The sequence below is a fragment of the Engraulis encrasicolus genome, unplaced genomic scaffold, assembly GCF_034702125.1.
Source record: "Engraulis encrasicolus isolate BLACKSEA-1 unplaced genomic scaffold, IST_EnEncr_1.0 scaffold_967_np1212, whole genome shotgun sequence".
NCBI classification, from domain to species: Eukaryota; Metazoa; Chordata; class Actinopteri; order Clupeiformes; family Engraulidae; genus Engraulis; species Engraulis encrasicolus.
In genome coordinates this window covers 1-15363 of record NW_026946321.1, presented here as the reverse complement: position 1 = coordinate 15363, position 15363 = coordinate 1, and the positions used below count along the sequence as shown (strand labels likewise).

The window sequence follows — 15363 nt, the reverse complement described above, 5'->3', positions numbered from 1 at the left end:
TCATGGTATGACAAAGAGGCTTAGGGGGTACACGTGACAAAAAAGGTTGGGAAACACTGCTCTACTCTATTGTAGCCTCCTGTCGCCAATACAAGTATTATTATATTATATTATATTATATTATATTATATTGATGAAAGTTACTCTGCTCCGCTCTACGCTATCCTCCTGGTGCCAATACATGTATTATTACTATATGTTATATTACATAATACATATTACTGTATTAATAAAAGTTACCCTGCTCTATTCTAGCCTCCTGGCGCCAGGCGCCGCTGTCCCGGTCTCTCCAGAAGGCCGAGGCCGTCCTACGAACGCGCCTGAACCCCAGCCTTCGGCGGATACGGGGCAGACGCAAAGACAGGGAAAAAGAGGAAGAAGAAGAGGAGGAGGAGGGGGAGGAGGAAGAAGGACGGCGAAGCGACGGCAGCTGCAACTCTGAAAATGACCCCAACACATGGCCGCCTTTATTGTCGCCATCGGTGACGAGCCGTAACTTCCAGATGGCCTCGCCCTCGTCCTCGTCCCCGCCCCGACCTTCCGGAAGGCTCCAGAGCGTTGAGCGGAACGTGGCAGAGCTCGGCGCCGAATGTCACCTCCTGTGGGACGCGGCGGCGGGACGGCTCCAAACGCGCGGCTGTGTCAGGGCCCCCGTGTCACCCACCACGTCATCCAGTGGCAACGCCCTCCACCACTACCCCGACGCCGCCGCCTTCGGCCAGCACTATGGGCAGCTATGGGGGCTGCTGGAGGAGCGCGCCAAGCTCACCTTCCTCCAGGAGTACTCACGGCGCTGGCAGGCCACGCACGGCTTTGTCACCAAGCTCTCCCGCCTGCTACAACAGCAGCAGCAGCAGCTGTTGGTGAACACAAGACGCAGACAGCAGCAGCAACCGCAGCAGCAGCAGCAACATGGGATGTTAAAGCGTCCAAGGTCTACCATGTCCATGTCCGAGTCGAACCTCGGACTGCAGGCTTTGGCTGAGGAGCTGAGGGTGCACCTGAGCCATTGGGATGTGCTTCGGTCGCAGGCGTATTCCAACGTCTACCTGAGGAGAAACCTGTTCTGGTGGAGGGAGTCTCTCCAGGTATGTGTATTTGTGTATTAGGTCTGAGTTAGGGATGCAAATGATTTATCGATTAATCGACTTAAATCGATCAATGTATTAATCGATTAAAAAAACATTAATCACAATTAATCGACAATTCAACTGACAAGAGACCCAGGTGAAATGGGCATGTGAAGAGTGTGTGTGAAGAGGGGTTAGCCTAGAAATCTAGACGCCCCTAGCGACCGCAAATTGAATTTCCTCCCGCTTTTTGCTGTACGGGTCTGGCTCGCCAGGCTAAAGAGGGGTGTGAATAGTGGGAATATTTAAATCACCTATGTGTTAAAGAATTGAAATATAATTAATTTAAATGCGTTTTTTATCTCAATTTTTAATTAATTTTTTTAGATTTAGTAGTTTTTTTTGAGAAACATTGAGATTTCGGGGGGAGAATGCCGCTTATCAATTAATCGTAAGTTGATCGATAAGGCTATCAACTAATGATTAATGAATTAATCGATAATTTGCATTCCTAGTCTAAGTGTATGTTTTCGGAGAGAGAGAGAGAGAGAGAGAGAGAGAGAGAGAGAGAGAGAGAGAGAGAGAGAGAGAGAGAGAGAGAGATTACTGTACTCAAATGACTATGTTTTCTGCAATGTGCAATAATGTGTATTAGGTCTTTGTGTATGTTTTGTATTTGTGCATTTATGTAAGCTTCAGACACCTTAATTTCCCTTGGGATTAATAAAAGTACTCTACTCTACTCTACTCCACCAGGTGATGCTGCAGAGCTGCCAGCGGATGGGCTTGCAGTGTCTCTTCCTGATGGAGCGGTGCATATACACCTCGCTGTGCGTCATGGCCACCCAGCACCTCCGTCACCTTCCGCGGGACGCCTTAAGGGACTTGCTGGCCTGCGTGCAGATCTTCGACCACACAGTTTTGCAGACCAGCACCACCATAGCACAGTGGAGGAAACGCGTCGTCCGCCTCACGGACTGGCCTTATCTAAGTACCCGTTTGCCTGCAACAGTGGCCTCGGAACACGGAATCGGAACCGGAACCGGAACTTTCACGGTGTTCCAGATTCTGAAGATGTTGGCTGAGCAGAGAGGGCAGATGTTGGCTGAGCAGCTCCACCTGTGGTCTTGTCGGCAGATGGGTCATGTGACTCGCTTTGGGCAGCTAGCAACAGCGGGGCAGGAGGACACTGCCGCCGCCAGCCTCGACTGGAGTCGTCCGGAGGAGATCCTAGCGCTTCTCTCTGGACACACCTGGCAACAGAGCGATAACAACAATATCGGGCCACCGCCGCTGGCTCTTACTTGTCGCAATGGGACCACAAGATGTGTCAAGTCTGGTGCTTGCTACGCTGATCGTCCCTTTTGGCTGTTTCTCCAGAGAGACTGCGAGTGTTTGGAGGTGCTGTTTCAGGCTTTGGCATCAACGACTGACGACGTGCCGTCGAACGACATCCTCGACAACTCCAAACCTGGTGCTTCCCTCGACCCCAGTGCAACTCCCTTAGGAGGTACTCAAGGACGCGGACAGAGGAAACCCCACCAATCATCTAAAGCCATCTGTGAGAAGCCAAAAGCCATTCAGTGGGGAGGAGAGCTATGTTCTGAGTTGTTCCCCCAGTATCAGGAGATGTTCCGTGCAGAGTTCAGCCGTGCAGCTATCCGATGCCTTTTCCACAAGGGACACCACCGAGCATGCGGCAGCTTGAACCAGTGGAGACATCACCTGATGTTTCAGTTACTCGGACAGCTATCTCATGCCTCCCATGACAGGGGTAGGTTGACGGTTTAAATTACACTATATTACACTTACCCAAGGAAGCCGACAGGGGAGGCAAAGGAGTCAGTTGTCCTGGGCCCAGGGAAATGGGGGGGCGCGCTTGGATTTGGGTTATCAATACATAGCATGTATTGGATTAGGAGGACCTTCAGATAGCTTTGCCCTGGGCGCTCGGCCAAAGCTGTCAGCGGCCGAGCACTTAGCTGACGCTTTTCTCAAAAAGCGACCTACAGTCATTTACAGGGTGTTGGTTACAGTCCCTGGAGCAGTGTTTGGTTAGGTACTGTGCTCAAGGGCACTTCAGCCATGGAGTGAGGTAGGGACTGGAAGGATGGGATACAAACCTGCTGCAACCCTTTACGATTTTTAGTCAGTTTTCTTGGTGGATGACGTGTGACTGCCCAAAAGATTAGAAGTTATAACCAAATAGATATAACCACAAAAAAAAAATAGCATCAAAATGTGTTTGATTATACTGTGTTATACAGTGTCTGTCTATCGTACAAGGGCTTGAACTCACTTTCTGTCTGTCTGCTTTTTGTGTGGCGGTTCAGACAGCCATTTTCTGTATATAAGAATATTTTCCATTTTACTCAATTTATACTGTAGGTAAGTATTCATGTGTATATGCATGTATGTGTATATGTATGACTATGTCTTGATTTATGATTGTTTTCACTTTTCACTTTCATTAGCAGGGGCGTAGCACCAAATTTGGGGCCCTAGGAACAACTTCTTTCATGGCCCCCCCCCACCCCCGCCGCGTGAACGCGCGACTAATATTGTCATCCTCCTTGCCTTCCTCAGAAAACCCCTCTAGGCCTATGCTTTCCTCCCCTTCACTTGAATCATCCTCATTTTCAATCATATGATAGCCTATCACAGAACAGACATAATGTCCTTATTTTTCACATCACCAGTTGTGAAAAGTCTGCTATCATATTCATAGAGATGACTTTTAATCACTTCTTCACTATGGTGTGAGGGGGAGGAGAGAGACTGGTAAATCTCTCTTCACAATGCATTTAGCCTAATATTTCGTGCACTAAGGAGACATGAGACATTGATATAGAACTGAACTTTCTTCAATATGCATCACTGAACAGAAACACACGCGCTCGCGCACACATTCATTCACTTGCACTGGCCCGCTGCACGCACCCGCACGTCATTTGTCCGTTAGTTGTTTTTTGGGAGAGCAAGGAATAGAGAATCAGCTGTGATTTACTGGCAGAAGCTTACTATGGAATGTCGCTTAAAATAGGCTGGAACAAAAGTATCGCTGTTAAGATTTGATGCCGTTATTCTCAACCTTTTAAAGTCAGGGCACCCCGAACCTAGTCACATCATTATTTATTAGGCTACTGCATAGGCTATAGTTTCAGATTTAAATTGGCCAGTAACTATTTCACAGTAGCCTACCTTAGGGTAATTGTCATGAGCACTCAATGCAGATAGGCTACCTGCTCAGCACGGAGGTAGGTAGGCTACTCTGCCTATCTTTTGTATTGCGCTTTGCGCAGATTAGAATGGCGTCAGCAGCATTCAAAACGCAGACTGGTGCCCCGTCAAAATCTCGTCATTAATTTACCACACTTCAGCTACAACGGACGTTGTCAGATGGCCAGGGAAAGTAACCAGAGATTTCCTATTGAGAGTGTTGAGACCACAAAATGAAAGCAGAATGACGGTTCAGGACTGACAGCTCGCACCGCCACCTTGACATTGGCAACTGATGAACGTGACGTTGATTAATATCGTTACGAGGACATAATCAATCTGCAAATGTGATGCACCCGATTGAGAAACTGCTTTTCCTCAACATTAGGATATTAGGCTAGCTAAAATAGGCTCACCTTCTCTCAAGTTCGCACAATTTGCATCTGCTGTGACAGGGGGGCATCTTTACGTTTGTGACATTTTCTTGATTCATTTTACAAATTAGCTTTGCTATTTGGATATTTGAACCAACATCGACCCTATGTTGGTTTTGTGACTTGTTATGAATATATCAAAGACAAATATGGGTTCAATAGACTATCACAATTATAGCCAAAAAATGTTAGGCCTATATTTTTTTTAATCTGACTCCGGCTATCACAGTAGGCCACACGGAATGGGAATGAGATAACCAGTTAGCCTACTGTAGGCGGTAATTTTGACATTTGGGCTCACCTTTCTTGCAAGAAATCAGCAGCAGTTGCTTCATCTGGTTTCCCCTGTCTCTCTTGCCTTTCTATTCTTTTTGTGAAAGCCTGGTGTTTTAGACATCTTTCATAGCTAACCGGCTGCTGCGTTTAATGCCTATAATGAAGTGAGTGAGTGTTGATTACGCATATTGTGCAATCAAAAGTCCGCGAGAGGGCGGACTAAACCAATGCGTACTGATTATGGGGGTGAGTGAGTGAACCTGATGAAGCAGTAGCGAAACGCGTTGTTCACCAAATAAACTACCAGCAAAGATACCAGTGTGCGGTGATTCATCCTTCATTTACACTGATTATGGGGGTGTTTGATATATATTGTAGCCTATTTGCAGGCTAGGATATCCAATTTAACAGATGTATTTCCAGAGAACATTTGAATTACATAAATTACCAACATGTATTGACATTATTGTAAAAATAATGTTTAAAAAAGCAAAACAAGAAGAACATTTTCCATAGGGGCCCCCCGGTGGGCCCCCCAGGTGGGCTGGGCCCTGAGAATGAGTCGGGGTTTTCCCCCCCTGATCCACGCCGCTGTTCATTAGCACTTTGAGTCAACTGTATAGTAGTAACATTGTGCTATATATACACGTAAATACATATTGTTGTTGTTGTTTTCAGAGCCTGTTCCAGTTGAAGGTGGTTCTGTGTTGAGGGTCATACATGAATACATATTGTTGTTGTTGTTTTCAGAGCCTGTTCCAGTTGAAGGTGGTTCTGTGTTGAGGGGCCTCTGTGTTGAGGTCCTGTACTCCTCAGCCTGTACGCAGTGGGATGAAGGTAAACCTGAACGCAACGCAATACTGCCCTATTTTGGGAAAATATTTCCGTGTGGCATTCTGTTTATTTGTGTTGACTTGTTTATTGGGCCAGAGGTGGGCCCCGAACATTTTGGAAAATTTCAATTGAGTCCCAAGTTGGAAAGGGCTGGGAACAGTGTTAATTTCGTCAACTATGACTATGACTCAAATATTTCGTCAAAGCCCTTTTTTGATTTTTGTCATTTAGACTAAGACTAAGACTAAATTGGGAAGGCAATGACTAAAATATGACTAAAACTAACATTGATTTTCGTCATTGTGACAAAGACTAAGACAAAATTTTAAAAAACTGACTAAATTAACACTGGTGTTATATACAATAGAGAAAAAGAGAAGCAGTGTGTGAAGAAGTTTCATTCTGCACAGTGTGATGCATGTTAAAAAGAGAAGCAGTGCGCGGAGAAGATTTATTCTGTCCAGTCAATGATATATGTTAAAAAGAGAAGCAGTGTGTGGAGAAGTTCTATTATGTACAGTGTTGACTAAAATCACTAAAATGACTAAAATATGACTAAGACTAAAATTGATTTTCGTCATTGTGACTAAGACTACGACTAAATCAAAAAAGCTGACAAAATTAACACTGTCTGGGAACCCCTGCATCAATGATAAAGTACATTTGTGAGAGGAGACAAAGTATTAGCAATAGTTCCTCAAATGCATGGCAAGAGTGCCACTCTTGGTTTCATTCCAAACAATAGAAAAACAATGAACGCATGAACACCATACTTGAACTGTGTCGACATTGACATTGTATGCCATTTTTCAGCAAAAACGAGAAGAATGTATTCATTTATATATTTTGAAGTAAAAAATTACCCTTGTCCGTTCTGTTTGAGTACAAACACAATGTCGCTGTGTAATCTGGGATGAGGGCTCTAAATGAATCCACCAACTGGGAAAATTCTGGTGATAATTCAGTTTGGCTGGAAGAAAATTAAACTTATCAGCTACAACATACCTGCAAACTCGTCACCTTTTGGTGACAGTCACCTTTTTCCCGGCCAATTAGGTCATTCACGTGAATAGAAAAAGAACCCTACACTGTCACCTTTTTTTCTTTGACGAGTTTGCAGGTCTAGATTAACATCTGCTAGCCATTTTGGCTGGTGGTGAAGAGAGTTAGTTCACAGCCCTGGGATAAACATGGAAATGGTTCCTGTGTTGTTGTTTTGTTTTCCTCAGTGATGTGTGATGCCCTTGGCCACGGTCTGAAGGACAGGTGTGTCCCTACGGCCCCTGGAGCTGGGCAGGAGTCGTCTCTGGTCATCACGGCCACCACACAGCGCCTGCTGGGCCTCTTCAGCCCCCTCTCCATCCTACTACAGCTCCTCAAGGCCACGCTATGCTCAGGTACGTACGGTAACGAGAGGAAATAGTCTCACTTGAGTTTTCCTTTTACTTCAGACATGTAACAGTGTGACGGTCTGTCTTCTTCCCCTCCCCCGCTCACCTGCGATGAGCTCGGAGCTTGTCCCAATTAAGCGCAGCTGAGCGCAATTGCAATCAGTGTGGCATTCTAGTTTCCTCTTGTTTCAAAAACTCCCCTCACTCACTCCAAAATGAGAGCAGTAACACGCACACAACACAGTAAAATTTGTGAGCCCAAGTATCCAGCCTGAATCTAACACAATTACGTTTGACACTATTGCTACGGACCCTTCGTGATATCCGAAAGAACTGCCGTAAGCGTGCCGACATTGTCTTTGCCTAAGAAGAATGGAATACATCGTCTAAAAGGACCTGGGTGGTTCCCTCTTCAATAAGAAGACTCGTGAGTAAATGAACTGGCTGGATATTGCCACTAACTTCGCTGGCTGCTCTCTCCGTCTTGCCCTTCACCCCCAAACAATACACACCTTGACAAGTTACAACGCAACTCCACCAAAAGCCCAGAAACGCACACAATTCCACACACCCACATTACAACACTACACTTCCCTTCTCTATCTTCTTCCTCTCCTTTTCCCCTATTTTTTGGAGAGTGGATAACGACTATTTTTTGTTCTTGGGACATATTGGATTACTGCCCTTTGGATTTAATACCCTTTTTGTTGGATTTACCTTTTGTGTTGGATTAATGAACATTTAATGAATGAAGATTTGAACGTTTAAGGAACTGCCTCGTCTCATGCTTTCCACTGACTGATTCACTGATATTTTTGCTGACGGTGTTCTGGGATTTAATATTTTTTTAAGATTGCAGTTCCCCCAATCACCACACCGTTACAGAATGGCGCCCAACGTGGGGCCGGAGATTGTTTTGTTTTATCTCTGAGCCCTTGATCTTCAACTGATCACTTATTTGTTTGAGAGTGGCTGCTTCGCTGTTTTTGCCTATGGAGTGACATTTGTGCCACCGTTTTTGAATTACTGAGTATGGAGTGACATTGGTGTCAAAAACATCTGAACATTTAAGTTTTGCATTTTGGATATTTTTTGAATTACTTGCTGTGCTGGACTTTGAATTAACTTTGCTGTGCTGGACATTGAATGCTCTGCTTGCCCTGCTGATCAGCCGCCGCGCTGAGCTTGCTTGAACTTTTTTGCTGTGCTGTTTTGGGACTTTGAAAAAAAAAAAAACGCACACACACAGTAACACAAGCACCACACACACCCTTTGCAATTTTCACTTAATTCATTACATTGATTCTTATACCTGTAACCTGATCATTCGCTGTGCATTCGTTGCTGCCCCCTGCTGTGCCTTTTTGATATTGCTCTTGCATGTTGATAGCTGATATTTAACATATGAATAGATTGATATCTTTCATCATGCCTTCTCCTCCTCTTCCTACTGATTCACCCCCCAACATCTTACTCAACCCGCCTAACATAAATACACCTGTCCCTTCTTCTTCAAACATAACTAATGTTCAGGTCTCCTCTGCACCCATACCACTTCAAAATCTACATACACCTGCCCCTTCTGCTCGCATACCTACTTCTAACACACATACTCATGACCCTGCTGCAGACAGGCCACTACATCCCATCTCCCTACTTGATCAGACAGTGGCTGAAATGTCTAATCCACTTTTAATCACCTGTGCTCCCTCCATTGCCCCTGTAACACATAGCAGTTCTCCTGTGTACACCAGTGCTCAAGATGGAGTAGTAACTCATTCCACTTTTTCACTTGACCTCTCTGCCACAACCCCAGTGTCTGAGGATGGTTCTCCTTTGCCACTCCCAGGAGCACTTCCGACTCCAGGACGTGCATTAGGACAACTGGCAGAGCGTGCACAAGATAACTGGGAACAGGTCTACTTACTAGTTGAACAAAATCAGAGAGAAATCGGAGATGCAATGAAAAAACTCAGTGATCACATGCAGGGTAAATTTGATGAACATGCATCACAGTCTCAAGCTCACTTCGCCTACCTCACAACCACTGTGCTAACTATGCAGGACAAAATGGAAAGAGAACTAGATTCTATCATGAAAGCAATGAGAAAAGTAGCTGCTGAGGAGTGTGAAAAAGTACGAACTACCACAACTTCTGAACTAACCTTTAATGTACAACAATTGCAACTTGAACTCCAAAGGGATTTTAAAGCATCTCAAATGACTATGTCTGACATAAACGGCAGGATGATGACTCAAGGAACACAACTGACTGAGTGCATGTCACTAGTGAACACCCTGACAGCCAGATTCGATTCCTTGTGTGATCAAGTGCAGAGAGTGGAGAACACTTCTCGGGACACACAGAGGCAAATGGGAGAATTGCAACGAAAAGTCACTCAAACCTCACATGTACCCGTTACGAGCCACACACAGGTCAGCTCTTTGGCACATGTCATTTCTCAACCTGCTGTGTCTTCTTCCTCTAGTGTACACTCTTCTGTACACTCATCCAGAGTGGATCATATAAAGCTGATGAAAGTCTTTCCTACTTATGGAAAAAACGGAGACGACACAGACCCTGTGCTTTATTTGTCAAAATGTCAGGACTTTATTGCACTGCATCCTCTGACAGACGCTGACATTCTTGCCACATTCCGGACAGTTCTCCATGGTACCGCCAGGGACTGGTGGGAAATCACCCGTACTCAAGTTGGTACGTGGGAGGAGTTCAAGACTTCTTTCCTATCCGCATTTCTGGCCGAAGATTACCAAGATGAGCTGGCGGAGAGAGTGCGCACAAAAAAGCAACAAGACAAGGAGTCAATAAGAGATTTTGCTTATCCCTACAGAGCATTATGTAGGAGATGGAATTCACTACTCACTGAGCAAGATATTGTGAAACTCATTCTTAAGAATATCAAGCCTTACCTTGCCAGTCAACTTCGAGGACGTGTGAAAGATGTCGATGAGCTTGTCCGTCTTGGTCACCAATTGGAAAAGGACCACGAACACCAGCTAGAACAAGACCAAGCAAAACACATCAGATACAACCGACCACAACAGGTTTCAAACCCCTTACCACATTCAGCACAAAGCCAACCACCTCTGTTGTGCTGGAGGTGCAAAGGCACACACAATCCTGGTTCCTGCCCTCAACATAGCTCTCCTGTACACCACACTCGCCAACAACATTCACAACAACAACAACATAGACAGAAATCCAATCAGAAATCAAGTGGAAATACAAATGCCCTTACTGCTGTTTCATCTAAGAGTATGAAAAACACACTTACCTCCTCTCCTTCCGCGACTGCTCCCGCCACGGATCTGCTAGGCCCCCTTGCTCCTCAACAGCTGGTCGTGCCTGTGACCATAGGTTCCTGGTATGGGAAGGCTATCCTAGACACTGGTGCAAGCTGCACCCTATTACATGAATACCTGTGGTCCGATGTGATGAAGTCCAAAGCACAGCACTTAACCCATGGACACAGGGTTCTTTGTACCTAGCAAATGGAGAGCTTGTAACACCACTTGGCTGGATCGATCTAGATCTTGGTGTTCATGGAAACGTGACTGACCTGTCAGTAGCTGTCCTTCCATCTGTGGCACTGGCATACGGAATTGTCCTGGGACTAGACTTCATATACCATAGCCAAATACAGTTGAATGTCTCAGACAACTCTTTCACGTTCAAAGCCAATCCATCCGCTGTCTTCTTCTTCCAACCCGGAAGTGCGCTAATCTCTACATTGTCCCCACAGTACCGGACACTACACACACACCACGTGTCGCTCATCAGTTCCATTCCGCCCCCTCTGCTGTCCTTGCAGCCACAACGCTTAAGCGTACAGGACTACATTGAGCGAGCAGTGTCAGCCGCTCAAATACCAGAGGATGGGAAACAACAGTTGTGTGACTTACTACTGAGCAACCCTGATGTGTGCACTCACCGCATTGGGAAAACAGAGGTGCTAAGACACGTCATCCACACTACCACCAACGTTGCTGTCAAACAAAAGCCATACCGCATGTCTCCCATCAAACAGGCCATCGTGAAGGACCATGTCCAAGAGATGTTGGCACAAGGCATCATCGATCCATCACATTCTGGCTGGTCCTCCCCGGTTGTTCTGGTGCCTAAAAAGGATGGTGGTCATAGATTCTGCGTCGACTACCGACGGCTGAATAAGTTGACAGAGAGTGATGTTTTTCCTCTACCTAACATTTCAGAGATTCTGGAGTCTTTGGCCGGATCCACAATCTTCTCTACCATTGATCTCAACTCTGGATACTGGCAAGTAGCCATGAGCCAAGAAAGCAAAGCCATGACAGCTTTCATCACTCCATCTGGCTTGTATGAGTTCAAGGTGATGCCCTTCGGACTCAAGAACGCACCTGCCACGTTCCAAAGGTTGATGGCTACTGTATTGGAGAGACTGAATGGGAAATGCTGCCTCGTTTATCTTGACGACATTTTGTGCTTCTCGAACTCAGTCTCCCAACACTTCTCCGACCTCCAGGATGTCTTTGACTGTCTGTTCCGTGCTGGCCTGACGGTGAACCTCAAGAAGAGCCACTTCTGCCTGTCTGAGGTTAAGTTCCTTGGACACATCGTGAATGCTGCTGGTGTCACTGCCGATCCGGACAAAGTGACCGCAATCATGGATTACCCGGTGCCCCAAAACCTCAAGGAGGTTCAAAGGTTTCTGGGACTCTCCGGTTGGTACCACCGGTTTGTCCCAGGCTTCTCCCAGATTGCCGAGCCACTGAACCACCTGAAGAAGAAGGACCAAAGCTTTGTCTGGACTGCAGCTTGCCAACAGGCATTTGAGAAACTGAAGGCATGTCTCACATCACCACCTGTTCTAGGTCACCCCATGCCTGACCTGCATTTTGTTGTCCACACCGACGCAAGTGATACTGGTCTTGGTGCAGTGCTCACACAACGCACAGGCCCTGAAGACCGAGCATGTCATTGCGTTTTGGAAGCAGAACCTGAACAAAGCAGAACGGAATTACACCACAACAGAAAAGGAGTGCCTAGCAGTCATTTGGGCCCTTGAAAAATGGCAGTATTATCTTGAGACAAAAATGTTCACAGTTATTACTGATCATGCTGCACTCCAATGGGTCCTGACGTCTACGAAAACATCCAGTCGACTCCTGCGATGGGCTCTGCGACTGCAGAAGTTTGATTTCATTGTGGAATATCGCAAGGGAAAACTAAATGTAGTCCCCGATGCCCTCTCTCGTGTTCCACCTCCAGCGGGGTCGATTGCAACCGTTCAGATCCAGAAGGTAGACAGTTTCCCTCTGACTGCTGACATCCTGTACACAGAACAACACAATGACACACACATTCAAAACATCCTCAAGGCACTGGCAGAAAACGACCCAAAAATGCAGCAAGACTTCACTGTGATGGAAGACATGGTGTATCGAAAGACCACCAACAACGGCAAGACACTCCACCGCCTGTACATCCCGGCATCCTTGCGGGACGAGATCTTCCATTCCTACCATTCGTCACCTATTAGTGGACACTGCGGAACATTCAAAACTTACAAAAGACTCTATGACAGGGCTTACTGGCCAGGAATGTGGACGGACGTGAAACATCGGATTACATCGTGCTTGTTGCCAGCGGTGTCAGACCAGAAAGGCTGACAACAAGAAGCCTGCCGGAAAAATTCAGCAGACAGAGGTGAAGAGACCCAATGAAATGGTGGGAGTGGACATCATGGGCCCTTTTCCTCGAAGCACAGAACAAAATGAGTACCTCATCGTCTTCGTTGATTACTACACCCGGTGGGTTGAGCTTTTCCCAACCAGAACAGCCACTGCACCAGTTGTTGCCAAACTCTTCAGGAGAGAAATTCTCACTCGCTGGGGAGTCCCTGACTTCATAGTCTCTGATAGAGGCTCTCAGTTTGTCTCCTTCCTGTTTAAAGAGCTCTGCAACAGTTGGGCAGTCACGCCAAAGCTCACAACAGCATACCATCCCCAGACCAACATGACTGAACGTGTAAACAGAAATATCAAGGCCATGATTGCATCTTTTGTCGATGACAATCACAGAAGGTGGGATCAATACTTACCTGAATTTCGGTTCGCCTTGAACTCAATTGTCCACGAGACAACAGGAGTTACCCCTGCGGAACTGCAGCTTGGACGCAAACTGCAGAGTCCAATGGACAAACTCCTGTCCAGTCACAGTTTGTGCCCTGATGATTCTTCCTACGATGTAGTGAAACATCTCAAAGACCTGCAAAACAAAGCAGAACAAAGCAGTAAGATGGCAAAACGCAGACAACTGCGAAATTACAACAAAAACAGAAGAGATGTCACTTACCTGCCGAAGGACAGGGTCTGGGTGCGCAATCATCCTCAGTCTTCTGCAGCACGCTACTTCTCGGCCAAGCTGGCTCCAAAATGGAAAGGCCCGTACAGAATTGTCCGGCAGTTGGGTCCTGTGAATTTCCAGGTGGTCCGGGAGGACACTGGAGAGGACCTCTGCACTATTCACGTACACAACCTTAAGCCATGCTTTCCAACAGCAGCGGAACTGGATGCCCGGGAGAGGGAAGGTCTTCGGACACTCTTCGAGGAATCGTCGGATGAAGAAGACTTCCCTGGCTTCCAAGATTGACCCCTCACAACCTACGGTTTGTTCTTCCATGGGGGGAGAATGTGACGGTCTGTCTTCTTCCCCTCCCCCGCTCACTCTGCGCTGAGCTCGGAGCTCGTCCCAATTAAGCGCAGCTGAGCGCAATTTGCAATCAGTGTGGCATTCTAGTTTTCCTCTTGTTTCTTAAACTCCCCTCACTCACTCCAAAAATGAGAGGCAGTAACACGCACACAACACAGTAAAATTTGTGAGCCCGAGTATCCAGCCTGAATCTAACACCAATTACGTTTGACACTATTGCTACGGACCCTTCGTGATATCCGAAAGAAACTGACGGTAAGCGTGCCGACATTGTCTTTGCCTAAGAAGAATGGAATACATCGTCTAAAAGGACCTGGGTGGTTCCCTCTTCAATAAGAAGACTCGTGAGTAAATGAACTGGCTGGATATTGCCACTAACTCCGCTGGCTGCTCTCTCCGTCTTGCCCTTCACCCCCAAACAATACACACCTTGACAAGTTACAACGCAACTCCACCAAAAGCCCAGAAACGCACACAATTCCACACACCCACATTACAACACTACACTTCCCTTCTCTATCTTCTTCCTCTCCTTTTCCCCTATTTTTTGGAGAGTGGATAACGACTATTTTTTGTTCTTGGGACATATTGGATTACTGCCCTTTGGATTTAATACCCTTTTTGTTGGATTTACCTTTTGTGTTGGATTAATGAACATTTAATGAATGAAGATTTGAACGTTTAAGGAACTGCCTCGTCTCATGCTTTCCACTGACTGATTCACTGATATTTTTGCTGACAGTGTTTTGGGATTTAATATTTTTTTAAGATTGCAGTTCCCCCAATCACCACACCGTTACAACAGTTGTATCTTTCCCCTGACATGTTTCGATGATATAACCAGAGAGATTAGAGAGAATATATCTGGTATAACTTCCGTCTTCATCAGAGGTTGACATGAACATTTGCAAGAACCTTGAGTTTTGAGCTAATTACCATTAGAGCCCTGGTGGTGTTGTCGTCTGACAAGATAGCGAAATGTCTTTTCATCCTTTCATAGGGAATGGCAGCTTGGTGACTTCGACACACATCTTTGGGTTGCTATGGAGATCGGTTGCCACGGTGCAGGCCTGTACTGTCTGGGTTATGAGCAGGGCCTACCAGTTCCTGTCCTCCTGGAACATCAACAAGTTCCTACTCATCACACAAGGAGACCTCGTGGTATGTCAGACGTGTGTGTGTGTGTGTGAGTGTGTTTGTGTTTGTGTGTGTGTGCGCGTGTGTGTGCGCGTGCGTGTACCTGCGTGCGTGTACCTGCGTGCGTCTACCTGTGTGTGTGTGTACCTGTGTGTATGTACGGTACCTGTGCGCATGTGTGTCTGTGTGCTTGCACGCTTGTTGTGTGTGTGTGTGTGTGTGTTGGCTGCAAAAGAGAGAGAGAGCCATCAAAGCTGCTTACAGTATGTATTCCTATGAGAACAGTAACA

At 46.2% G+C, this 15363-nt stretch overlaps 1 protein-coding gene across 1 annotated transcript; it reads left to right on the top strand.

The window, feature by feature from the left end:
• Positions 1-255: 255 nt before the first annotated feature.
• Positions 256-15097, top strand: LOC134445058 (uncharacterized; the record flags this gene model as incomplete). The annotated part of the gene is made up of 5 exons (XM_063194175.1): positions 256-1088; positions 1827-2844; positions 5750-5836; positions 7063-7230; positions 14937-15097. Coding segments are annotated over 5 exons (2267 nt in total), but the record flags the coding sequence as incomplete, so codon positions are not given.
• Between the last annotated feature and the right edge of the window lie 266 nt (positions 15098-15363).